General features: G+C 37.4%; 1 protein-coding gene and 1 long non-coding RNA gene across 4 annotated transcripts in view; one reads left to right on the top strand and one right to left on the bottom strand.

Moving 5' to 3' along the window:
• The window catches only part of LOC129269022 (uncharacterized), an 11,944-nt gene extending 3,133 nt beyond the window's left edge, over positions 1-8,811 (bottom strand). Inside the window, exons 1-2 of the long non-coding RNA XR_008585360.2 lie at positions 8,369-8,811; positions 2,384-3,950 (exon numbers count right to left, since the gene is read on the bottom strand). This is a non-coding gene — a long non-coding RNA (uncharacterized LOC129269022). The remainder of the gene's footprint in view (positions 1-2,383; positions 3,951-8,368) is intronic.
• Positions 8,596-27,411, top strand: LOC129269021 (nudC domain-containing protein 3-like). Of its 3 annotated transcripts, none has more exons than XM_064105203.1 (9): positions 8,596-8,872; positions 11,519-11,636; positions 14,628-14,709; positions 15,861-15,954; positions 16,379-16,634; positions 17,174-17,330; positions 17,814-17,936; positions 19,154-19,342; positions 25,881-27,411. In XM_064105203.1, exons 2-9 carry the CDS (start codon positions 11,521-11,523, stop codon positions 25,977-25,979), a joined length of 1,116 nt encoding a protein of 371 aa, XP_063961273.1. In that variant the 5' UTR covers positions 8,596-8,872; positions 11,519-11,520; the 3' UTR covers positions 25,980-27,411. The 3 variants fall into 3 exon arrangements, with proteins under 3 accessions (XP_063961273.1, XP_063961275.1, XP_063961274.1); XM_064105205.1 differs by having other exon boundaries at positions 8,706-9,055; XM_064105204.1 differs by having other exon boundaries at positions 8,750-8,891.

Below are 27,411 nucleotides of genomic sequence, written 5' to 3'. Positions count from 1 at the left end.
AGTAGAAGTTAGAGTCAGGCAAGTGTTATGAAGTAAAGACCAAAACTACTTGCCCGAATTGGGCATGCAAAATTCTCACAGTAGAATGACCAAAATTAGGGTCGATATGATATGATATTGACCCTAATTTGGGTCATGGCAGGCAAGATAAAATCACTTTGGAAAAAGAAATGCAATAACAAGGTAGATCAGTTCATGTGAAAAGAGAGAAAAGGGTAAAAGGTTTATAAAACCGCAAAACTTTCTTTTGGAGAGGTAAAACTTTCTTTTCAATATTTTCGGTCAAGTGAAATAGATTTTTGGGCAAGTATATTCCAACTATTTAAAAATTTACTTGCCCGACTGGGCGAGTGTTTCTAAAAGGTTATGTACATGCAGCACCCTGTCCCCCCTTGAAATTTACCTTCGATTTATAGACACCAAGACAATATAGTTGGCAAAGTTCTTTGCTGCACATGTCAATTTCTAGGAGTCATTAGACCCCTCCAGACCCTCCCATCCCATACACAATAAGTTACCAGTATTACATGCATCTACATGAACTGTATGTCATCTGAATAGACCCCATCCCCCTTTTTTTTCTCATTTCCTCCGCCTTTACCCCATCCCTGACTACTTTGCACATGTACACAGACAACATCCATGGCAACAGCATCCTAAAAATAAAACACCACCCTAATCATGTTTCATAAACTTCTTTTTTTTTTCACTTGACTCACATACCTCGGGGAGGAAGTTCCCCCATTATTACCGATCTAATTTTAGATTTCACATGGTGGCCAGATTGATATGCAGGTGTTGGGGAGTATAAATTAGTTACTTCTTGAGATTCCCTACCATTTTCCTGCCTCCTTTCAATTAGTAGACAGGGTTTATGTATTTTAATGATCAAGGGGAAATCAGGTCAAAAACACCAAGTAAAATTACCATTTTTATATCCTACATATAGGCCTACAGCTACAGTACTTAATACAAGTAGTGCATTCTCATGGTAGTGGATATTATTATGTCATCCCAGTAATGTACATAGAGATTGTGCGATGAGACTAGAAAAGAATGTTGTTGTTTTTTTTTAGTTACATTTTTAAATGCTGAGAACTTAGCAAACAACATGGACATAAAAGTACACCTGTAGCTCTATAGATGTATTATCTTTTCACATCAAAATGACATTAAAATAAAAGAGCATGAAATTTTACCAGTAATTCCTCAAAGAAATGGAATAAAGAAATTACCAATAAACAAAATGATGATTGGTAAATGTCAAATGCCAATAAACCAAATAAACCAAGTCAACCCAATGACCTACATGTACTGTAAAGTTAATTTTACTGTACAAGCATGGTACAAGTAACTCTATAGAACATATTTTATTGAACAGCAGTTTATAGCACAGAATTACATTAAAAAGTTTTTATAGCCCGATGTACTGTACATCAAAAGATTATAAGCACATGATATTTTTCAAAGCTGTAGTGAGGGCAAACTTAATGTTCAAAAGGTACTTTAGGCCAACGAAACTGACTCAAATCTGACCAATGGTATGTCATAGGAAATAGCTCTCATTTTGTTTTCCTGACCAGTGCAAATATAGCACAAGAGGAATTCGTCCATCGCGGGCAAACAGTGAAACTCTTTGCCCACTACGAACCAAATTCCTTTTGTGCCACATTTAATTTCAAGGTGTAACCTTTAGAGGGGTTTTGCATGGATTATGCTTTTTCAACTCACAATAGCTTTTGAATGGTTTATTGCAAAGAAAAGTTGTGTGTTTACACTGTACATTTATTGTTTATGTGTGTAGACCTATGTACAAATAGACTTGAGTCGAACTTGGCAGTCCACTGGATGTGACTCTAGTCGAACAAAGCGGGCAAAGAGTTAAACTTGCTATATGACTATCACTTCATGTACAGTACATGTATGTAGCTTATACCTCGGTCACATTTGCTCTACGGGGAGTCGAAAACAGCCGTTTTAACATTTTTAAAATAGCTTTATATACACATAGGCCTACATGGTTTGAATAAAAATGAATAAAACAGCTGTTTTTGACTCGCCGTACAGCTGCCGTAGAGCAAATGTGACTGAGGTATAAACAAAGGACCAGGTGGGTGTTTCAAAAAGCTGTTTGTAACTTACGAGCGACTTAATGAGCGACTGGTGAAACCGGGGTACATCCAAAGGGTACATTATTTACCACAAGACAGGGTCATCAGTCATTCGAAAAGTCGCTCCTAACTTACTAAACAGCTTCATGAAACACCCTTCAGTTTCCATAGTGATCAAATCCGTAAACAGTGACTCAAAATAGGTAATGGTTCTATAGTATGCATGCAGACCCCTTCTACATACATGTAGTGAAATGAAATTGCACACTTACATTAACTCTGGTCTGTAGTGATGTATTATAGCGCAGAAGGCAAGTCCGTCCTTCCACGACTTCGTCATGTTCTCGATCTTGACGTTCGGGTAACCGGTCGTGACCTTGACGCACCACGACTGCAACGCTTTTGTTCCTTTCAGAGCCATTTTGAGTGATTCCGAGTAATAATCCAATCAACAAAATACACTACACAATAGTCAATCACGCCACGAACTGTGCACAATGGACGTCAAACATACCGGTCGGTAGCGACATCAATGAGGAGTTACGTACAGTTCTTTATGAATTTCGAAATATTGCACAATTTCTTGGTGAATACGAGTTGCAATTTTAACCCATGAAAACCTGATCCATTAGAAATACATGCAGCGGCTTGTGTGTGATGTCACTGTCAGTTGAGCTTTAAATAATCCTTGATAATGATCCAACGAGTCACACTGAAATCCCGATATGGAATCAACGAAACCTTCCTTTCCCTATGAAGGGCATCTGCATACACGTTTTCAACTTTAATTCACACGGGATTGACCAGTATATGAGGAGGCGATACTGATATTCCTTCAATGTGTGCATTAAGATATCCACTGGATGCATAAGCTGCAAATGGCAATGTGTCACTAGTGGCGAGATTATCTTTTATCGCCAACGATTTGATTTGGCAAGGGGGGAGTAGTACACACTCTCTTCAAGAGCAGCTATAAATAAACTCGTCCTATAAATATGTGATTCCTATCCCTCGATGATTCAGAACTCTTTCTCACTCTCTCCTTCCTTTCGGACTGTGTCGGTTGGTCACACGTGATAGTTGATTGGCCCAGTATGCTTCATTGCTGTAACAGGGATACCTCACACAAGCACATCTCTGCGAGTTGGTAGAGATTAAAGAGAGAATCCACACCTCCTTCACAAAGAAGTCTGATGAATCAAATATTCTTGGACAATATAATCCTTCAATGTTACATAACATATGAAAGCTGTTGATTTGAAACAAGGTTTTTACATAATTCCTACTCTAAAACAGTGTGTAGATTCCATTCTCATAGTACAATCACATATGAATGTACAGTATATCTGTGAGAGAAAAATGCTGCTTGGTTATATTTCTTGTAGGTGCAATGTCCACTTCCTGATCAAGACTTCTTCTGGTTAGTGTCAGAGGTAAAAGCAGTGTGAACAAAGAATTAACGTATGCTGACTAGCCATCTGTCATCTTTACCACTTTATGAACTTCCCCTATCGGCTATTCTCTATCCTTGGTAGACTTCACACCAGTATCATCCAGGATCTTGCACTCCAGACAGTAATTTCCTTCTTCCTTCTGTAAAGTACCTTCATATCAATCTATGTTAAAACTCTGCGTGTGAATATTCTTGGGATCTCTACAGAGCTTTACTACAGACGTCTCTGCAGAATGTTGTTAACACTCTTGTAGTCCGTAGAGGAGACGTTGTTTCGGATGGGGTATTCGCACAGGCATCTGACAACCAACCCGTCGATCATAAAACCATGGTAATGATTCTACGAAGGGGCAGTCACTGTAACATGGCTATGAGATCATCAAATCCTGTATCGAGGAAGTAGGGGAAAAATGAGAGAGGAGAGGGATACAGAAAATGGGAGAGGGGAGGAGAAATCTAGAGTTACAAAGAGAGAGAGAGATAGAGTAAAAGAGGGAGAAGGGGGATGAGATGGTGAGAGGCAGTGGTTACAAATAGAAGAGGGGAGAGGGGGACAGAGAGAGAGAGAATGGGGATGAAACAAAATGAAAGAGGCAGTGATGGGGGAGGGGGAGATAAAGACACAGAGAGAAAGAGAAAATTAGTGAAAGAGGGAGAGACAGTGATAGAGAGAGAGGGGGAAGAGAGGGGAAAGAAATAACAAATTGTATTAGGCTTGGCAAGTGGCTACAATCATATTTCCTTAGGATTACTTTCTACGTCATAACTTTAGATTAGAGCTTACAAGTGGTAATCAAAATCGAAAAGTCATGATCTATTATAGGTCAGAAGAAATTCAGTGAAAAGAATAATATCTGCGACTGCAGGTAATTGTGCTTTCAATCCCATGTTTCAAATGATTAGGAAGGTCTACATGCACGTGTTCTGTCAAAGACAAGGTCTCTTTTCTCTCTCTCTCCTAAGAAAAATCTGACAAGATTAATTCTTTCATGATGAAAACATTGATTTGTTTACTGAAACCCCAAATGCATAATTTCACATTTCGGAGATGAATTACAATGTAAATTGGAAAGTGAAATTTCTACTATCTATAAAAAGCTGGGACAGGAAGCATCTTCTATTAAAAGAATCTACACTGCAGTCAGGATCAAGGGGGGGGGGCTTACTATTGGCCTTAACTTGGACTTGCAGGATTAAAAAAAATACTGTAATTCTACAGAGTTATTCATTTTAAATATTTAATATCTCAACATATTTTGCAAGTGAACTGAAAAAATATGACTCACATTTTTCAATTAAAAATCATCTCCTTTCCCCTGTTTCTGTACTAAGAGTCACATGTTCATCTTGGGGCAGCTTAAGTTATATTATCCCCCATCGAACTACCCAGTTCACTTTTATGACACACGTAAGGCTACCCTGTGCCGTGAAAATGTCCTTACACCATTTGACAGCCTGAAATGAACCACACAGTTCAACCACACCCCCCCCCCTTTTTTTTTAGAAAACCATCAATGACTTGTTACTTTGAAAAGAAGGCTGTACAGACTGCCCTTTAAGCTCTTATTCAACAAATTGAACCCCTTTTGTCAGCTGCCAAAGAGGATTGTAAACAATATGTATAGTGCAGATCCTGTTGACATCTTGCCAAAGTAATACAATGAACATAAAAATCATTACATTCATGTTAATTACAGGAAATTACAGTGCTTACATAAAGTAGAAGGAGTATTTATTGTTACAAACTTCCAAAAATCTTTCCAGTCCAGTCGCCCTCTACTCCGAACTAATTTACAGGATCCTCCCAGTTTAAGTGGGTTATTCCATTCGCTATATCAGTGCTTGCTTAAATTTTTTCTGTCTCATGTCAGTCATTACGGTATGGTTGGACGGACCTACATGTATCTTGAAAATATTCATAAGTTTGACTTCATTTTTAAAATTAGAAAATTAGAATCTCATGTTCAGATCAATGACAAAGATCCTAAGCGCATAGATATCAGTGACCAACGAATGCAACAGTTTTTATCATGCTCATTTAATAATAATAAACAGTTTTAACTTAGAGATGCATAATACCATAAATAGTTTCTATGCGTGTAGAAGAATTATTGTTTTCTATTGGGCATGTGTTTCTTAAAAAGGTATGTTTTTAACACAGATTTGAATCTGTTGAAATCTGTATTGATCTTATATTATGAGGCAGATTGTTCCACAATTTTGGTGCCATTTTCCAAAAAGCTCTATCACCAAAAGTCTTGGACTTTACTTGTATTTCAGAGAGAAGATCCTTTGATTGTGAACAAAGATTTGGACTGAGTTGATATTTCTGAATTAAATCACTGAGGTAAGCAGGGACATTCCTATTAACGCAATCTTTTTAGTTTTAACCCCTCTTTGTTTACTAGGACAGACCACTCACCACCCATTATACTAATTTTACTGCCGATTCTCGTGAATGCTGACAAAATATTCAGCTTCTTTCAAATCAGTTCTATCAATATCACCGTATGGATTGATTGTCTCAATACTTCCACTGCGTACTCCAGCACATAAAGATATTTGTCCTTGATCATCTCATATCACATTCTGAGTATGAAATGCTGTTTTGAAATGAGCTTAGGGTAGAGTTGATAAAATTTTGATAAATTCTATGAATTTCCCTCGTATCTCATTGTTCCTATGGACATTGCGCTTAATCTCCCATGACACTTGTAGCATATTTGTATTTTGAAATAAGCAATAATATTTATAACAAGGTAGTCAGTTTCAAAACTTCAAAAAAGTGGTTGATACCTTTGCCTAGGTGTTGAACAAAATCTTTTATTTTTCAATCTTTATTTAAAGGTGAACAGACATGAGCAATTGAAGTGCGACTCGATGTTGACGACATTCTCTGCCACTCGTTAAAAAACTGCCAAAATTGCAATTTTGCAAAATCTTCTGACTGTCCACTATTAAACTCAAGTCACTCACCGCGCCCTGTACAGTCGACACACCCTCAATCAGTCTCTGAAGTCAGTATCAAATCACACTCACTCTCAGTGTCTGAGCTTTCAAAGTGAAAAAGACTTCACTGACTCTCTCTCTCTCTCTCTCTGAGTTTGAGCTACATTGTCAGCCTGAGCACTCGATTAAGACTAACATTTTGTACATGTATATTGGCGCTGATTCTCCTTCTTCTTCTTCTTCTTCAGGTTACATCTGCCTCCTTCAGGGTTGAAGATTCTTGCAGATGGTTTATTTGGCATGTGTGTATGGCCAGGTTTTGGTGTACAGTGCAAATATATACAGGTGCAAGTAAAAAGTCCCATCTGATTCAGCAGACTTAGTACCCAATAGGATTTTAACTTTCATTTTAGTCAGACTATGCTTAATGAATACTTTACACATACTTTACAACGTGTCAACCAGCTCGTCTGGTGTGGCGTGATTGGTCAACGATGCGTTATTTATGAGTTCACTGCAGTCAAGGTAATTGACGCAAGTTCGAGTCTCGCCTTAACGTTTTTTTCAAAGCTACGAGCCGCATTTCAGAGGACATGCGTCTCGTAGCTTGGCAAAGAACAGAAGAGAACAAGATGGCGACGTAAACATCGGCAAGGTGTCCACGTGTTAAGATATTTTTCTCGTTTTTTTTTATCATAATAATGAATTTTTTTTGAAGGACAAGTCCAACCCAACAAAAAGTTGAGTCGAATAAAAAGAGAAAAATCCAACAAGCATAATGTTCACAAAAAATTCCATCAAAATCGGATGTAAAATGAATAAGTTATGACATTTCTAAAGTTTCCCTTAATTTTACAATTAGTTATATGCACATCCTGGTCAGTATGCACATCCTGGTCAGTATGCAAATGAGAAAACTGATGATGTCATCCACTCAGTATTTCTTTGGTATTTTATTATATGAAATTAGAAATATTCTAATCTTCTCTTCATTGTCAAGTGAAAATACAATCAATCAATTTCTCCCTGAACATGTGGAATTAGCATTGTTCAATACTATATGGTTCAGTCAAGTTGGTCCTAATTGTCAAATCTGTAAAAAATGAAATATTGTATTAATCAAACAATAAAAAACAAAAGAAATAGTGAATGAGGGACATCATCAACTGTCTCATTTGCATGTCACTCACTTGTGCATATCACTGTTTTGTGAAAAAGAAGCAAAACTTTAAAATGTCATAACTTTCTGATTTTACATCCGATCTTGATGACATTTTCAGCAATTTGATTTTTATCGCTTAATTCGAATCAACAATTAGACCTTTAAAAATGAAATCAAAATCATATAAATGTCGGAAATGAAGTTGTATCCCTTTTACATGATTTAGGCCTCTAAAGTTAGGCTCTAACTTCGTTAGGGCTAACATTTAACGTTCATTAAGGAAGGTAAAAATCTCGGAGGCAAAAATTTCCTTTTTTTCCCGTGGTACCGGTACTGGTACACGCACATGAAATGGGACGTAATCCCTGGCTCCATGCGTGAAGAGTAAGCACACATTAGTGAATGATTTTTACTCTCTAAAAAACATTAGGAGCCTCTTGGGAGTCCTGGCTACCCTCACCCCCCCCCCCCCCCCCCCCCCCTGAGATGAGCCTCAGCCTAGCCTAGGCCCTAGCGCCTGACCCGGCCCAGCGCCTCAGCTCAGCGCAGCCGGCTGTGACCGTGATGCCAGGCAGTGACACTGACTGTCTACAATTTCATGAAAGTGGTCGCCAATATTTGGGCAAAAATACTTGTCAATTCTTCATGAATGATGTTCTTTGTTCTCTATTCAACTTCTAAATGACAACTTACCCGACCAAATTAGTAGTATCAAGTATCTCATCAGCCAAGGCTTTGCAAATTTCCATTGACGTCTTTGGTAAAGCAGCTTTTGAGACGAAGATGGGGCGCGGATATCGGTACGCATATCGCGATCGGTGCATGATGGTGCGCTAGTTAACTAGCTAGCGGTACGGTGCGGGCGAGGTCGGGCAGTCGGCTAGGAGCGGCGTGGTCAGCTCCAGGTTTGCGCTTCAAGCACATTTAGGATAAATAGCGCCAGGTTTCAGGGCAGTGATGGAGAATACATGGGAGAATACTACCGCTCGCATTTTGGGCGTGCATAATACATATGTCATAGCCTGACAGTTCTTCCGCATTGTGTGTGCGCGTAGCGGGTCTCTATGCTGCTGCGCTGTACTATCTTTAAAGAGTTCGGAGGTGTTCGGCTCACTTTGACTGGTGATTTTCTGGGCTTGGGCTTGTGGTTTTCTCTCACTATATTCTAATTGCTGAGTCGAGACTGAAGCCTTAAAGGTAGAAAGCATTTAGATAGGTATTTAAAGTAAATAGGCTTATAATCGAAAGCTACAAATAGTTCATCAATAGAGATGATTTGTTGGAACAGTCTCGCAGTCGCACTCAATCTGAATGTTGGCGATTAGGCTTATGTGCAATTCTAATTAGTCAATCACAGAATCGTGATGTCGACTATTCAATGTATGTACAAAAGAATCGCACGCTTCAGTAATTTAAGTGTCCTGAGTTTTATTTTCCTATATTTACAGGAAGTTCGTAGCCTTGCCCTTGAGGACTCCGTGATCGGTATTTTATAGATGGCAAATATAGCGATCTTCAACGCTTATATATAAGCGTCGAAATTTGTAGCCATCTCCTTGTATTAGTCTATATTATACGACGTGTCAAATTGTAGCGAACTAGTTCGCTATTTCCAGATCTCCTCTATATATATATATACACGACGGGAAATTGTAGCGAACTAGTTCGCTATTTTCCAGATCTCCTGTATATACATACGATGGGAAATTGTAGCGAACTAGTTCGCTATTTTCCAGATCTCCTCTTAACGACGGGAAATTGTAGCGAACTAGTTCGCTATTTTCCAGATCTCCTCTATATACATACGATGGGAAATTGTAGCGAACTAGTTCGCTATTTTCCAATTCTCCTCTATGTATACGATGGGAAATTGTAGCGAACTAGTTCGCTATTTTCCAGATCTCCTCTATATATATATACACGACGGGAAATTGTAGCGAACTAGTTCGCTATTTTCCAGATCTCCTGTATATACATACGATGGGAAATTGTAGCGAACTAGTTCGCTACAATTTCCGCCCGTCGTGTATATACAGGAGATCTGGAAAATAGCGAACTAGTTCGCTACAATTTCCCGTCGTATATATATATATAGAGCAGATTTGGAAATAGCGAACTAGTTCGCTACAATTTCCCGTCGTTAAGAGGAGATCTGGAAAATAGCGAACTAGTTCGCTACAATTTCCCATCGTATGTATATACAGGAGATCTGGAAAATAGCGAACTAGTTCGCTACAATTTCCCGTCGTGTATATATATAGAGCAGATCTGGAAATAGCGAACTAGTTCGCTACAATTTCCCGTCGTTAAGAGGAGATCTGGAAAATAGCGAACTAGTTCGCTACAATTTCCCATCGTATGTATATACAGGAGATCTGGAAAATAGCGAACTAGTTCGCTACAATTTCCCGTCGTGTATATATATAGAGCAGATCTGGAAATAGCGAACTAGTTCGCTACAATTTCCCGTCGTTAAGAGGAGATCTGGAAAATAGCGAACTAGTTCGCTACAATTTCCCATCGTATGTATATACAGGAGATCTGGAAAATAGCGAACTAGTTCGCTACAATTTCCCGTCGTGTATATATATAGAGCAGATCTGGAAATAGCGAACTAGTTCGCTACAATTTCCCGTCGTTAAGAGGAGATCTGGAAAATAGCGAACTAGTTCGCTACAATTTCCCGTCGTGTATATATATAGAGCAGATCTGGAAAATAGCGAACTAGTTCGCTACAATTTCCCATCGTATGTATATACAGGAGATCTGGAAAATAGCGAACTAGTTCGCTACAATTTCCCGTCGTGTATATATATATAGAGGAGATCTGGAAATAGCGAACTAGTTCGCTACAATTTGACACGTCGTATAATATACACTAATACAAGGAGATGGCTACAAATTTCGACGCTTATATATAAGCGTTTAAGATCGCTATATTTGCCATCTTATAATTTCCCCTCCGTGATCATATTTCTTATGATTTTGATATTGTCATTTGATCACGAAGTATTAGTATTGTCTATTGATCATGATGTATTTTTGTAAACAAATGGATTTCCCTAGCCTAAGCCTAGGCTAAATCCATCTTTGAAGATAGAAATCACGTAAATTTTTGTGATTTTACTTGTCTATAAATAATACACCTTCATATGTCTAATGCATATGTAGGTTCCAAAAAGGTGAAAAATTAGAGGTTTCTTACCTGACTGATCTCGTCAGTAGAGGCGCACGGCCAATATTGGAGACTGTCTCCAATGTGGGAGATTATCTCCAATATTAGAGACTTTTGTAAAGAATTTGGGTATCCAATCTCAGAGTCAGAGACAGTCTCCAGTTTTGGAGATCAATTTCCTTTGTTTACATTTGCTGCAAAAGGATTACCTTGGCGGCAAATAAAAATGTGATAAGCAGATTCCTCATGAAAAATTACCCCTTTTCACCGTCTACTTTAAAAATTCACCGTCTACTTTTGTTTTGATAAGGATTTTTGTTGTCAATCACACACAAAACAAATGGGCTTCTGACCTCAGTGAGACAAAATTTTGGGTGGAAAAAATCATGTTTTTGTTGGTGTTGTTTCTTTTGTCCTTTTGCAAAGCAAGTCTCCAATGTGGGAGATTGTCTCCCCTATTGGAGAGAGTCTCCCATATTAGCCGTGCGCCTCTACTGCTCGTGTAGATTCCTCGATCCATTTGTACACAACGAAAATAGCCTACCCTTGAACCGCTTATGTGGCTGCCTTAGGTTAGATACTGGAGGGTAAATTTTGGCAAAGATAGATCTAGAGCTAAAATGTTGTGATTGCTAATACTTCCTCATTTTTCTTCTCTGGACATGCAGAAATGGAGAGTATTCCAAGATCAAGCGGCCAATATGATGGCAATTTAGGTGACATCATGCAGAATGAACGACAGATTGACAGATTTCTTGATGTGATCTTTGAGTTTTTATATCGCAGGTAAATATACGTGGCTCGACACCCCCCACCCCTATCCTCTCACTTTGTGAATATATAGTAAATGATAATAATGATAATAGTTTACCCAAAGTAGCCACTTTCGTTCTGAAAACTGTTCTGCAAAGAGGGACAATTCAGGTAGATCTAGTAAGTATATAGAAAAATCCATTTAGCTGTTACAGTGGAATATATTTATACATGGTTCTGCAGGTAAGGCTAGATCCTCATCTGCTTTTATCCTGTGGATCCATAATAAGCTTGTAACCGATTTTGCAATCGGCAACCGATTCCATTCGATTTCACCACAATCGGCAATCACTTGCCGATCTTCGATCATGCCCCTTGAAGGAAAAAATCGAAAATAAAACATCGGCGTAGATCTGGTTACAGTGCGTGATCGCTCAGAACATATTTCAAGATTGTTTTTGAGGTGCTAGCTATTTAGAGGTCGCATTATTCAGGGAGAAAGACGCGGTATTATCTATGGCGATGTTTAAGAGGATAGATATCTTCTCTTCCGCTTCTCTTCCAACTCATGGTGATAGCGGATGCCGCCGTGAACTTTGAAAGGTCGTATTACCGACGGAGCTCACTGCGTTACTCTCTTACATCGTTTATGATTATATACATTTTATTTTCAACCTCGTGGTGATAGCGGATGCCGCCGTGAACTTTGAAAGGTCGTATTACCGACGGAGCTCACTGCGCTACTCTCTTACCCCCTTTATAATGATATAAATCTTCTCTTCAACCTCGTGGTAATAGCGGACCCCGCCATAAACTTTTAAAGACTGTACTATTGACGGAGCTTATTGCGTTACTCTCTTACATCATTTATGATGATATACATTTTATTTTCAACCTCGTGGTGATAGCGGACCCCGCCGTGAACTTTTAAAGATCGTGCTACTGACGGAGCTCATTGCGTTACTCTCTTACATCATTTATAATGATATAAATCTTCTCTTCAACCTCGTGGTGATAGCGGACCCCGCCATAAACTTTTAAAGACTGTACTATTGACGGAGCTTATTGCGTTACTCTCTTACATCGTTTATGATGATATACATTTTATTTTCAACCTCGTGGTGATAGCGGATGCCGCCATGAACTTTGAAAGGTCGTATTACCGACGGAGCTCACTGCGCTACTCTCTTACCCCCTTTATAATGATATAAATCTTCTCTTCAACCTCGTGGTGATAGCGGACCCCGCCATAAACTTTTAAAGACTGTACTATTGACGGAGCTTATTGCGTTACTCTCTTACATCGTTTATGATGATATACATTTTATTTTCAACCTCGTGGTGATAGCGGAAGCCGCCGTGAACTTTGAAAGGTCGTATTACCGACGGAGCTCACTGCGTTACTCTCTTACATCGTTTATGATGATATACATTTTATTTTCAACCTCGTGGTGATAGCGGATGCCGCCGTGAACTTTGAAAGGTCGTATTACCGACGGAGCTCACTGCGCTACTCTCTTACCCCCTTTATAATGATATAAATCTTCTCTTCAACCTCGTGGTGATAGCGGACCCCGCCATAAACTTTTAAGACTGTACTATTGACGGAGCTTATTGCGTTACTCTCTTACATCGTTTATGATGATATACATTTTATTTTCAACCTCGTGGTGATAGCGGACCCCGCCATAAACTTTTAAAGACTGTACTATTGACGGAGCTTATTGCGTTACTCTCTTACATCGTTTATGATGATATTCATTTTATTTTCAACCTCGTGGTGATAGCGGACACCGCCGTGAACTTCAAATTGATTTGAAAACGCTAGCTACCCAAAACATTTTAATAACATATTTCAAATCATCGTGCGTGCTTGCGTCTTCTACTTCATTTTAATTGCACTTGCGACTTTAAGATGATGCGTCGTAAGAGATCATTCCAATAATTCTAAATCGCTAGCACCTAAAAATACTTCTAAAAGATGTCCCGCCGATCGTTCATTAACCTGTGATCTATGAGAAATATTTTCATTTTATTTTCCTTTGCGCCTTTGCTCGGAAGATGCGTCTTTCGTTTATCTTTCTAATAAAAATCACTCGGTTTATTTTAAAGCAATAACACCTCAAAACCCCTGGCTTTAAAACGATCGCGCATGTTGGCGACTTCCATTCCAATGCATTCGTCTTTGTGACTTTGTCAGGAAGATGCGCGCGACCGCGAACAACATTTTGATGTATTCCTTTGTTTTTAAACATCGCCGATTCGATTTTCGATTCGATTTCGATTTTAGAAGCTTAACTGCCGATCCGATTTTCGATCTGATTTTTGATCCGATTTACAACATTAATCCATAATCCCTTTATAACTCTTGCATCATAATGACAGAAAATTATCACAGCTAGAGCATTCCATTCTTTAGGTAGGCTAGCTATTAGCACTTGTCATGATGCCCCAAGTCAAACGCTCTTCATTTGCCACAGAATTGCTTTGGAATCGGTTGTTTTTACTTGCACGCTGTAAGCAATTTTTTATCGAATAATGTACATACACTTGCACGCTGCACTTCACCAGTATGACAATACACCAGACGGTGGACTGTACTGTTTCCAGAAGAAGAAGAAGAAGAGATCCATTTAATGTAGTAATTCTGATGTTCACTAACACAGAAAGCATATGTGGGACAGTGTTAATATTGCTTGGAAAAATACTATTTGATGGAATTCCATGCTTATTATTTCCATTTCTCAGCAATTACGCATTTTCTACCAGAGTCATTTGGCACATAATTTCTTTTTATTTATCCATACAAACATTATACGGAGGTAATTCTATTGGATTCTGTTCCAACTCATTTTGAGGTCGATACCACAACTGGTATTTATCTTTAAACTGCACTTAATGCTCATTGAAGAGTGTGATTATTTAGAAAAAGCGATTTTGACTTTAATATAAAAATTTTTGCTTTGTATTGCCAGGATTAATTAATGTTAGGTTTCATACTTTCTTTTTTTTATGACTCCTAAGGACTGATTTTTATCGGCTGATGAAGCATGAGAGTGATTCCATGGGTCTTCCTCCTGGTGTAGCCCGAAAACATGTCATGCAGGTAAAAAAAACACAAAAAATCAGTTTAAATTTCTTGATTTTCATTATGTCATTTTTTACCTCTGGGTTCTGTTTCATAAAGACTTGTTGTGATAACAAATACAAAATTTCTATAACAAATTAACCATCAGCCAATCAAATAGAAGATTTTCGCTAGCTCTTAACTGTTATTGCAAATTTGCTATTGTAACTAGTTTTATGAAACAGGCCCCTGGGCCCTATATCACAAAAGATATAATAATCAGTTGAACAATTTTATGCCAAACCATTTGAACGAAGTTAAAATCAATTGTAAATATTAATCATACCACTTTATGTTACACTGCCTGGTGGGTGTTTCATTAAGATGTTCGGAAGTTAAGAGTGACTTTAAGAACGACTGGTGATCCTTTCTTGTGGTAAATGGTATATTCATTGGGGATGGTTTAGCGCGTAAGAAAGGATCACCAGTCATTCCGAAAGTCGCTCTTAACTTACGAACAGCTTTATGAAACGGCCCCCTGATGATATATACAGGGACACTCTCAGAGGTACTTTTGTTAGCAATCATGTGTCTATAAAAAGCAGTTGATCCTCATTGAACTATTTGTAGAAGTCTGACAGAAAGTCCTCCATAAAAGACCACTTGCTACTATTGCTAAGTAGGCCTACTGGTAATTTTGAAATTATGCAATCTTTCATGAAAATAAGGAATTTGATATGGCTAATTGGCATAGTATTACTATAGTATTTTATTTGCCACAGTTTCCATTTTAAATTTTTATGCAACAAGACCAAAGATTTCCTTTTTTCTAGCATTCTTATCCTCACAAATTATTCAATTTGCAAACAAAGTCAAAGCAGTTCTTGCCATTTATTGCTTGAACTTTAAAAGCATTTCACAATGTTACATACTTGTAAAATGAAAAAAAAATGGTGAATTGTTAATGATATTTCATTGTTGACTGAATGTGAAAATGACTAGATGTCACTGCTTACATGTTTGTTTTTTAAGTCTAAAGTTATAAAATTGCCTCTACCAGAAACTTAGTGTACTGTCTTATTTCTTCAATGTATGTTTAAATGTAGTTGGTGATTTCATATTACATGTAGGTATTGGTTATAGGTAAATATCAGATAAGCTAATGCATGTGCTTCTTTAATTCCATCTAGGCATATATGAAGTATGAGCGTCTCGCCCATGGGACAGAAAATCCTGCCGCAGCAAAAAATGAGAAGAAACCAGCAGCAATTGATCCTTCCATTGGTGAGATATTATATTCTTAGCTCTTTAAGCGCTTGAAGTAGAAGTAGGTGTAGAAGTAGGAGTAATATGAATAGTAGTATTAAAAGTAGTAGTAGAAGTAGTAGTAGTAGTAGTAGTAGTAGTAGTTGTAGTAGTAGTAGCAGTAGCAGCAGCAGCAGCAGTAGGAGTAGTAAAACCCAGCCACATCAAAAAACCAGCAGCAACTGATCGTTCCATTGGTGAGATTTTATATTTTTAGCTCTTTTAGCGGCAGCAGCAGCAGTAGTAGTAGTAGAAGACTTTCAAAGAGGTTTTCAGATCTAGGGGAAAAAAAGGAAAGATAGGAGATTATAATTGCAACGAGACATCAATTCACATTTTCCTAACAAGAGGGTCGATGTAGTCACAATCAGTTGGTAACGTGCTATTTTCTCTCGTTGATCAGATGCCCCAGTCGCAGTTGAATCTGTCGTGGAAGTCACGACCACCACTGAAGTAACGGATCTCCCAGGTAGCCCTTCATCATCAACAAGCCAATCAACTGAAGGCAGCTGTCCCACTGCACCATCTGCTAGCCCTGCCACAGGGGCTAGTAGTAGCCCGAGGTTGAACCCTGATACTGGTGAAGTGATAGCTGATACAGCATGCAGCAATATCAGACAGAAGTCACATGATACACCACCTGACACACCAGCTCAAAGGTATAGATCATCATCAATCCGATTTCAGAGTTCTGTAAATTATGGCTTCTTTTAATTAAGCAGGGGGGAGTCCAAATGAGAATAAAAGCATTTTTAATGGGCTATGTAATTGGCTAAATGCTTTGCTATATCAGTGAATGAGTTGTTTCTATTTTTTAGCACATTCAAAGTCCGAGTTTAAAAAAAATACCATAAAAACAGCACTCTGAGACAAAACCAATTGGGTAAAGCATGTTCCCAATATCATATTCCTCATATTCAAAATAGTTGAAATAGACAAAGATACAGGTTATTTCTAGTGAACTGTATATCAATGTAGATATATTCAGGTTTTGTTTGATTTGTCCAAAAAGGGAGTTATTAAAAGTCAATGCACTTATGTATTTTTCACTGAAGCAAATTGTTTTCAGGTAGCTACCATAAGTGCAAATATTTATCCCCTTCATAATTATCAATAATTGATGTGTTGATATATGGTTATAGCAAATTTGATTGTTTGGTACTGTTTTTTTTTTCCTCTCTCTTTTTTTTTCTTGAAGACATAAATTGAATGCTGCCGACACATACAATGGTGCTTTGAGAGATAACTACGCCTGGTCGCAAACACTGAAGGATATAGACCTGAAGGTGTTTGTGCCACCGACAGTCACCAAAGCAAAACAACTCACGGTTGATATCAGGAATGACTCTATTAAGGTAAGCATAATAATAATAATAATAATAATTGAAAGGCACTTAATACAGGTGATTCTAAGTTGCTCACTATTTTGTGACTTGAGATTTGTTACCAGAATCTTAAAATACAAATGTAGTCAATTAATGAATAAATCGCTTACTAAAAAAAAAGTATACATTGTCTGTGGCCAAATTCACAAGAGGTTTTAGTACTATTCAGCTTTACAGCTTTCTTTCAGCTCGTACACTGAGAAAGATCCAATAATAATGCATGCTTCTAGCACAGGGCACTAAACACATTCATTAATGAAGAACAATTATGCAACATATCTACATGTACTTAATCCTGTTTTGTGAAATTTCCCACAACAATTTAGCTGTTCTTGTGCACTCACATTTTCGCACGATGTAATTCAATATGATTTGGTGATTTCCAGTGCCAGTAAACCATGAAGCTACCAATTTGGTATGATGTTTGGTTTGTTTCTTCACATTCTTGACCAGGTTACCTTGAAGGGAAGTCCATCCGATGGTCAAGGCGGGAAGGTTTTAGTCGAAGGGAAACTCAAGGAAGGTATCAGAGGAGAAGAAACTATCTGGAGCTTGGATCCAGGAAATTGTTTACAGGTAAAGAATTGGGGCAACAATGCGTATTTTGGATTATGATTCCAAAAGCTTTGTAGTATGTTAAAACATAGTGGTATGCAGACCTGCCAACCAGTACGTTTTTGCAACCAAAATACAGCAGTAAGTTTTTTCTGTAAAAAATACGTTTTTGTAAAAAAAAAATCATCTCTTTATGTCTCTTTTTCATAAAACTTACACAAATATGGTTATTAGATCAATGCAATTTCAGGTAACTTGTTTTTTTTTCTCAATCCTTTTGTTAAAACCAGGGTGAGATATACACATGTTCAAATTTTTTTTTTTTCCATCTGCAAGAGCAGTGCGCATTTTAGCTTGCATGCAGCTTGAGCGCCGCGATGAGCGAGTGCGCCACGCATTTTATTATGAAATACACTTTTGAGGGGAAAATACACTTTTTTTAATCACAGAATACACTTTTTCATTCCCAGAGGTTGGCAGGTCTGGGTATGCAAGTCATTTTCTTGCAAGTCCAATTCAAGTCCCAAGTCATTTGTTGCATGTCCAAGACCATGCCCAAGTCCTTTTGGCTGGAGGGAAAGCCAAGCCAAGTCCAAAGTCAGTTAGCCATAGCTAAAGTCCAAGTCAAGTTCCAAGTTGTTAAGGCATTTATTTAGGGAAGTCACAAGTAAACAAAGTAGCAACTCCCAAGTCGTGAATCCTGCAACTTGAGTCAACAACACTGTTTAACAATGATCATATAATAAACCAAGTTATTATTTCTGGCAAAAATGGCATACTATTTATATAGCTTCCCCTACCAGTTTTTAAAACTTATATTATGCTAAAAAGTGATATATTAACCAGAGTAACCAGTTGTACTTTCTGATGCTTATCATGTACAGAAATGTTAATGACCTACTTAGGTCTTTCATAAAATTGTACATTATAATATGATAAAGTGCACCGCTGAAAAGGAAACCAGATAGAAGCCGCTTTAATTACGGTAATCATTATTATTACATTTTTGTTTCCATTGGTTAATATAAATCTCAATTTAACTCTTAAATTGGTCAACTGTCAAAGACTTGGACCCCTGTGAATTTCTTACATATTTCATTAATCCATTGGTCTGCCGGTAGCAAGATATTGCACCAGTTTATTCTGCGGCATCAGTCAGGAACCGTCGGACTGGCTGGCACGACTTGCAATCAACAATACTTGTAATATGGATTTGATTTTTCATTTTGCATTGGTAGATTAACCTTGAGAAGAGGAGAGAGGTGTGGTGGAAGGGAGTCTTAGAAGATGAGCCCGAGATTGATCAGAAGAGTATTGACAACACCCAGTATGTCCATGAGATGGACGAGCAGTCGCAGACAGATTACCAACGTGTCATGTACGACTTGGAACGAAAGAGACAAGGTCTTCCTTCGAGCAAAGAAGAGGTAATGTGCACTCTGTATGTCTTTATGACGGTTGTAATAATGGTGTTGACGGTGATGATTGTGATGGTAGATCTGATGATGATGATTAGAAGGAATATATTCAGTGTAGGTGATAATAATAATGGTGATGATGATGATGGTGAAGGTGGTGATGATGAAGATGATGATGGTAGTGAAGATGATGATGATGGTGGTGAGCATAATCTTGGTGAGAAAGTTCATGATGATCTTGGTGAGGATGGTGATGATGGTGTTGGTTGTGGCCAAGCCCCCGAAGCTACCGCCATTTTGTTTAATCCATTAGAAGCTAAAATAAGCCCTCATTAATATTAATTTCGTACGATGCTCCCTCGTCAACTGTGGTTTTGTACGTGTATTAGACAATACGCACATCAGCGCAATGACAAAGGTCAACTTGGCAAATTCATTAATGTATTCATTTTGTTACGCGCTCGTGACGCGAAGGATTCAGCGAATCAAGCAAGCGCAAATCTGAGACGATACGTTGCGCTCTATAAAGTATCGATATCACAAGCGATATCACTTAAAAACAAAGCATGTTTGTATTGCGTCTTATAGGCCTTTGCTAATTCCAAAAGGGAAGATGAAAAGAGTAGATCAAGTCGTGATTAGTCTCTAGTCACGGTGCTTTTGCCATCCCTAAATCGTAGTTACCATACTTGTAACTCATGATGAAACGGGCCCCAATTTATCATGTTTAATACGTTTCCTGTCCCCTTTATTCTCCAGCATCTCTTACTCTGTTTTTTTTCTTCCATTTAATCATTTTCCCACTCAAAATTCTTTTGTGCCGCCTTTCTCCTACATAATTATGTAGAGCTCATTTTCAAAAGGGGTTAGGACCATTTTTCATCAAACTTGATTTTTATGTCTTAATGTATAGATTTTTAGTAGCTCTATAAGATGATACCATAGAAAAGTTGAAATTCCTATTAAAAAGTGAACTAATATGGCAAAGAAAAATCACATATTTCAAAAGCGGTTAGGTCTGTTTCAGTTTAGTTGCAAAAGGGGTTAGGTCCACACAGACTTTTTTTTGGAAAATAATATCTTGAAAAATATGAAGACAAGTAGATATCTTTTATACCCAATTTTATGTTCTCATGGTAGGGTATCATGAAAATTCAGTTTCGCATAAGAATATTGCAATATGGGAGAATAAAATAAAAAAATATTTTCTTGGAGTGGACCTAACCCCTTTTGCAACTAAACTCTTCTGAAGAACTCATTTGTCAAAAGGGGTTAGGTCCATTTTTCATATATTTTATTGTTTTCTGTCTCTAAACCTCTAAATTTTCAGTCACTCTGATGATACCAAAGAAAATTTGAAATTCAAATGAAAACGTGAATGGAAGTGGCAACAAAAAAAATCACTTTTTTAATCAAAAGAGATTGGATTCACTTCAATTTACTTGCAAAAGGGGTTATGTACACAATGATATTTTTTTTAAGTATATAGAAAAAAATTGAAGACAGTTAGATTTCTTTTATACCCAATTTTATGTTCACATGATAGAGTAGTACATCATGACAATTTAGTTTCTCATAAGAATATTGCAATAAGTGAGAATAAAAACATGTTTTTCTCGGAATGGTCCAAAGTGGCCCTAACCCCTTTTGCAACTAAACTCTTAATATATTTCCTTCTTCTTTTCCCACTTGTTATCTGTCTCCTGGTTTCCATAAATCTCGTCTTATTTCTCTTCCACCCCTTTTGTTCCTACTTCCCACATTCTAGCTCTCTTACCACCCCTCTCTAAATTATCTCTTCATATGTGCCCCTCCATTTCTTTCTCATCTCTTTTCAACCCACTTCTCATCACTCTTTCCCTCTCTCGATCTTCATCTCATTTCGAATTTTGCCAATTCCAAATCCCTTTCATTTTAGCTTTTACAAATACTATATGAACACAAATGAAAGACAAAGGAATTTTCTGGTTAGTGGTGAATTTTATTAATTAGCCATTAAAAAATATCACATTATCAGAGGATTAAGCTTGACCTTTTTCTTAAGCGTATGTTAATACTTTGAACCAAAAGATTTTTTTTTGTATGCTGGGGCAGCGATCCTGGGGAGGGGGGGGGGGCACAGTTCCCCCTACTTCTTGAAGCACTGAAAAGTGCCTTTTTATGCAAGAAAAATGCCCCCTCACGAACGTGTACTGTGTCCCTTTCACCCGACGAGAATCTGTTTTGGGTGTTACCAAGTGCTCTTCCTTGTATGCAATTTTTTAACCCAAAAATGCCCCCCCCCGGAACGTGTTCTGTGCCCTTTCATCTGAGGGCCCGTTTCATGTGTTAAAGAGTGCCCCCTCGCCTTCTTGTAAGTGCCCTTTCTCGAATCACTGCCCCCTTTCACCCAAGAAAAGTGCTCCTAAAGAACTTGTTCTGTGTCCCTTTCACCTGAGGACCCGTTTATGGTCACCATGACGATTGCCCTTTGAAACAAGAAAACAATATTCTCATTTCGATAATTTACTTATGAAGGAAATCCTTTTTGCATTAAGTTTAATAATTCATGAGTGGGGGTATAAAAGCAGTTTCGTACAGATGGAGGGGGGGGGGGCTTGAAGGACTCTTGCCCCCCCCAAAAAAAAAAAACCAAAAAAAATCACGACCAAGAAAAAAAAAGAGAAAAGGGTGAAATATATCATTCTGAATATTCTAGATTTTCTTTTTAAAAATGTCAAAATTTTTGCTCGCTCGCAACTTCTTAAAAATTTCACGTAGTACAGCATTTTCCCTATGCCCCCACTTTCAACTTCACTCCGCCGCTCCTATTTGTATGTTTATAGCTTCTCCGTTTGCAACTAGTTTTAATGAAAATCAACAAGAAATTTCATACATCATGAATTTGGGGTTGTGATAATGATTTTTTGTTGTTGAAAAATTGGACTTGGGAAAAAAAACCTTTTCCATCTTCTTCAAGTGGTTCCTAAGTCAGACTCTTCTATGTTGAATTGTTGAATTTCTTGAATGAAAACATTAGTTACACCAGTCCTGCAGATTGAAAAAATATAGAAAGAAAATCAATGAATTTAAATTGAAATTGTCGTGATTTATAAAACATAAATGTTTTAAGAAAAGTGAGACTATACATATATGTTTCTTCAACACATAACAGGAAATCTTACTTCTACTAATTATAAACTTGTATTTCCATAAAGCGTATCACTTAAACCTGTTCTATGCAGTTTACATACCACTCTCCATTATAACTACATGTACACTATGAAAAAAAGTCAGAGATTTCTCATGAATATGAATATATGAATCAACATATGTAAATTATATAGTCAGAATTAAAGTTGATATGCTTTGTTGCACAGAATATTTTGGTCTGTGATTAAAAACGACACTAACTATAATCTAAAAACAAAATTGAAATAGGTTTTTCAAAGGCAAGTCTATTTGTTGCCAAAAAAATGTGAACAACCTCCATTATCAAAAATATTCACTAATGAACTCACTCATATAACTGCTGTAGGTTGTATTTCTCTTTGTGGTCTAGTCGCTGTTCTATTAGGCCTACTTCACCAATTATTTATCATCATCAATCACCTCCATGGAAATGGTAAAACTGCATCATCCTATTGGACAAAATGTAAAACAAGATTGTTAAAAAATCGTAAATCTACAAATATGAAATATGAATATCACAATAAAAAATGCATAAAATGAATTTTGTAAAATATGAAAAATAAATATTGCTTTGTTTATAAACAAATAGGAAATAAAAAGGCCATTCAATTACTAGTAGATCAAGGATATGACCTTATTTTATAAATTTGCCCAAGGTACATAAATTTTGGCATTGGTTCTATTTTAGACTCGAGAGCCTGTATATTTAAGAAGTGTATATTCATTACAGACCTACCTCTTTGTGGCTCGGATTATTTTTATTTAATGTAAACATGGTTAACATTCAATGCATGTAATGTATCTGTAATTTTGTATGGGTTAGTTTAAGATTTATACCTGGATGAGAATCTGCAAAATGATGCATGCACTTATGATCATCATCTTGAACCATATAGGTAGACCTCTACTGTTTTTCTTGTTCTTCAAACTCAACCTGTTTGTGAAAGAAAAGAGAGAACAATAATAAGAAGTGATCTTTTTCATGGCCGTATGTATAGGGGGAGGGGTTTGGGTAAGAGCTGAAATGTGAAAACCTTCATCAAAAAGAGAATTGCATGACATCCTTCAATTTTACTTTAGAAAATGCACAAAACGGTCCTAGGTAATATTGGTCGCTTCTGGCCCTCGCTTTCTGAATTTTAGGTTTCTCTAATTTTTTCACATGTCTGCCCCCCCCAAAAAAAAAAAAAAAAAATCTGGATCTTTTTATTTCCGAATCTTATTTCATTTGATTTTAACATAATTTCATAATCTCATGCACTAGGTCTAGATCTATTTGTAAGAAAGTATAGATCTAGTCCAACGAGACTCAGTGCTGTGCGACAGCATTCATGTATCTAAATTAGGTCTAGATCTAGACTAACGATGGACTCTTGATCTATCTAGACCTAGAAAGTAAAGCTTCGATTCTAAACCGAGATCTAGACCCTATATCGGTTTAGAAATTTTGATGTCTGACTCTGACTTTTATTCCTTGCTCCACTGACAGTCATACTCATACATGTAAATAGAGTCGTTTAGGCCCAGACCTAGATCTAGGCCTAAATTATAGACCTAGATCATAAGCCCTGGGGGCAAGTGTCGAGGGTTGGGAAAGTATATAAGTTAGACTTGATTTGAATTAGGTAGGCCTAGCTCTTGATAGCATCAATGAATAAATAAAAGTAAGTACCGGTAGCCTAGATCTAAGTATAAAGTAAGTAGGGCCTAAGATTAAGAAGATCTAGGTCCTAGATCTATTGATAATAAGACAAACATGCAGAGCAGCATGTTATTTCTAAGACCGAGTCTAACTATATTTATATAAATAACAATAAGAGTTAAAATGGGTGGGGGCTAAATGCAGAAGCCTGAAGTTATGCAAAATAAATTTGATATCTGAAACAAAGTGAGGACTGAGGATTGACACAATGACAGGCGTATCTTCATCCACACTCCGCTTTCACCGTTTATTCCAGACTGAGTCTCGATCTACTGAAGATAGATGCAGATCTCCCTCTAGATCTAACGTTACAGTGTACAAAAAGAAGCCTCATTCTTGTTTTAATCAATCGTGGGTTGGTCCTTGTTGGAGGTGAACCAGACCTGCCTGATTATCTCTCGATCCCAGCCGGCTAGGAGCCCGTACAAAATACATGTGGTTAACACAGCGGCATAACGGCATAACCATGCACAACACTGCAATCAACATACAGGCTGCATTGGGCGACGATGACAATCTAACTTCAATTTCAAAGACCAAATTCTGCTTTCCTTTAACAGAAGAATGATAGCCAATTCTCTAATTTGTTAAAGAAATAACCTAAGATCACAAAATACAGTGTGAAATGTGTAAATAGTCCACTGAATTCATGTGGTTATATCAATTTATACGTACTCACCGGAGTGTTCGTGGGTCCATTTTGTGTGAGGAAAGAAAAGTTTCAGAATGAATAAATTAGATGACGTAATGAGGTCAAATGAATAATTAATTCTGTAACACGATACCACTAGTATCGATGACAAAGAATCGGGGAAATCGCGTATTAATGACGCTCTTAGCCAATGAAAAGGCCGGATTATGAATATCTTCATGCTCATGAATGTCAATGAGGGCTTATTTTTTTCTTCAAATGATCGCGGTAGGCGGAGCCTAATCTCATTTGGTTTGTGCTGAACGCGCACGCAGCTTTCGGTCTAGTAATATATTATAAGGTCTTTGGTTGTGGCCATAATGACGGTGATGATGAGGAGGATGATGATGAAGATGTTGATGGCGGTGATGATGATGATGGTGATGATCATGATGATGATCATGATGATGATGGTGGTGGTAGTGGTGGTGGTAATGATGATGATGGTGATGATGATGGTAATGATGATGATGATGATGATGGTGTTGCTATGGTGGTGATAATCTGATGAGGAGGGGGATGAGAATGACGATGATTGGTGTCCAAGTTCCTATGCATCAAGTATATCCTACTCATTCATTTATTCATTGTGATGAGATCAGTTTCATTTACAGCTGTATGGCCAAATATGTAAATAAACCTCATTTTAACCCTCAATTTAATGGTCCCTGTCAAGCCAGGGTTACACCAAAACAGAATTCTCCCGAATAAATTCAGACTGATTCTAGCCGGATTTGTCCTCATTCGGATGGTTTCGATGGATTTGAATGTTCCCGAATCCTTCCTGAATTTTCTCGCATTCGCGGACCAAGAACAGAATACTCCCAAAACCACCCGAATACGTGTATTTGGATGGATTCGCAGCTGATTTGGTTCCGGTGTAACCCTAGCTTCAGTCACAATAATTAGAATACACCATATCTCTCAATATCCTTCATTGCTCATTACTGACATGTTACCCTTTCTCCTGTCTATCTATTTAGGAAACCCATAACATCCTGAGGAAAGCATGGAATGCAGAAGGGTCACCATTCAAAGGATCCGACTTTGACCCATCAAAGATCAACATATCTGCGTCTTGATACTCCGTTCAATCCGAATAGACAAACTCCTTGTGAAATCGAATTGCTCAAGTAGGTTTATGTCAGTAGAATTTACATTCATATCTAACCGACTCGATTGATAATAAATAAATACAGTCAAAATTGCTTTGTGCCCACCCGTCTATGAAGGCCATAGTATTGGTTTCCTTTTGATAATTTTCTCCACTGAAAACATATTTTTAAGGAATCTGTTCTTAAAGCATCCAGCCATTGACAAATCATGGGGAAATTGAATCAATACGAAATTTGCAAAAGGCCAATTGACTTGCATAATATAATCCGTCTGTTATGAGAGCCCGTCGGACTAATGCGATACACGTTCGGACAGCACGATTTTGACTCGTGATCTGTTTAACTTCGGGTCATCGCAGTTCTAGTTTCCAACAATCCAAATTCCTAAACTCTTAGCAGGTCGCTTAGCCTAAACCAAAATAAATAACCTTTGTGAAGTTCCATGTTTTAAAGTGAAAACACACAGTTTACTTCTGGTCGGTAAGTCTACTAACTATTGCTCTCCTATATTAAACCTCCCAGACATGCCGGCGTCTATTACATAACACCCCCAGGCATGCAGCAGAGTGAAAGACTTGAATCCCTTCTCTGTTCTGATATTAGCCTTGATTTCCCCATGATTTGTCAATGGAAGGTTGCTTTAAAAGACCACCTGCTTATGTAAATGCTGGTTTTCTTGTCTTCTTGAGTGGTCTATATTTAAAGGTCTCATTGTATTGGTGTCTTGTTTCGTTTTGACACTGAAAATCTCTTGAAAAGTCAGGGTGACACTGGCTGTAAGGATATGGTCATGATAGCGTTCATATCAGGAACTACTACATGTTAACAGAATATAAATGTACAATGATTGTTCAGCATGAATATCCGTAATGTGATGTAATGGAAGTTACAGTTCATCTTAATCGTTTGCATGACAGAATGTATATGCATGAATTATCTTTATAAGGGTAAAAGTTTCAGTGTAAACTTCCAATTCACCACAATGAATGTACAGGTAATTCTGCCTCTAGTCAAACCTCTTTGAACCATAGAAATATATTTCAATTAAGAGATATTTGACTCAAAGCAATAAAGCCAGGTTAATATAAATATCCACAAATATTTTGGAAGTGCATGGAGACATTTGATGATAGTGTGATATGTGTAAACAGAAGATCATTATTATGATTTGATGACATGGTTTGCACTATGTTATCTGAATGATTTTGACTTTGATCCCTACAATATTTCTGACCATATGATATGGAGTGAAATTTCTGAATGAACATTATGAATATTTCTTGCAACCTTGATTTACAGTTTAATCTAAATTTGATCATTTTAACAGGTCAATTTTCGGAATAAAGCAATTGTCTTTTGTTTTTGTATTTTTCTGTAAATGTACATATTTTGATTTTAT

Source organism: Lytechinus pictus, chromosome 10 (genome assembly GCF_037042905.1).
Source record: "Lytechinus pictus isolate F3 Inbred chromosome 10, Lp3.0, whole genome shotgun sequence".
Taxonomy (NCBI): Eukaryota; Metazoa; Echinodermata; class Echinoidea; order Temnopleuroida; family Toxopneustidae; genus Lytechinus; species Lytechinus pictus.
This window is presented reverse-complemented; position numbering and strand designations above follow the sequence as displayed.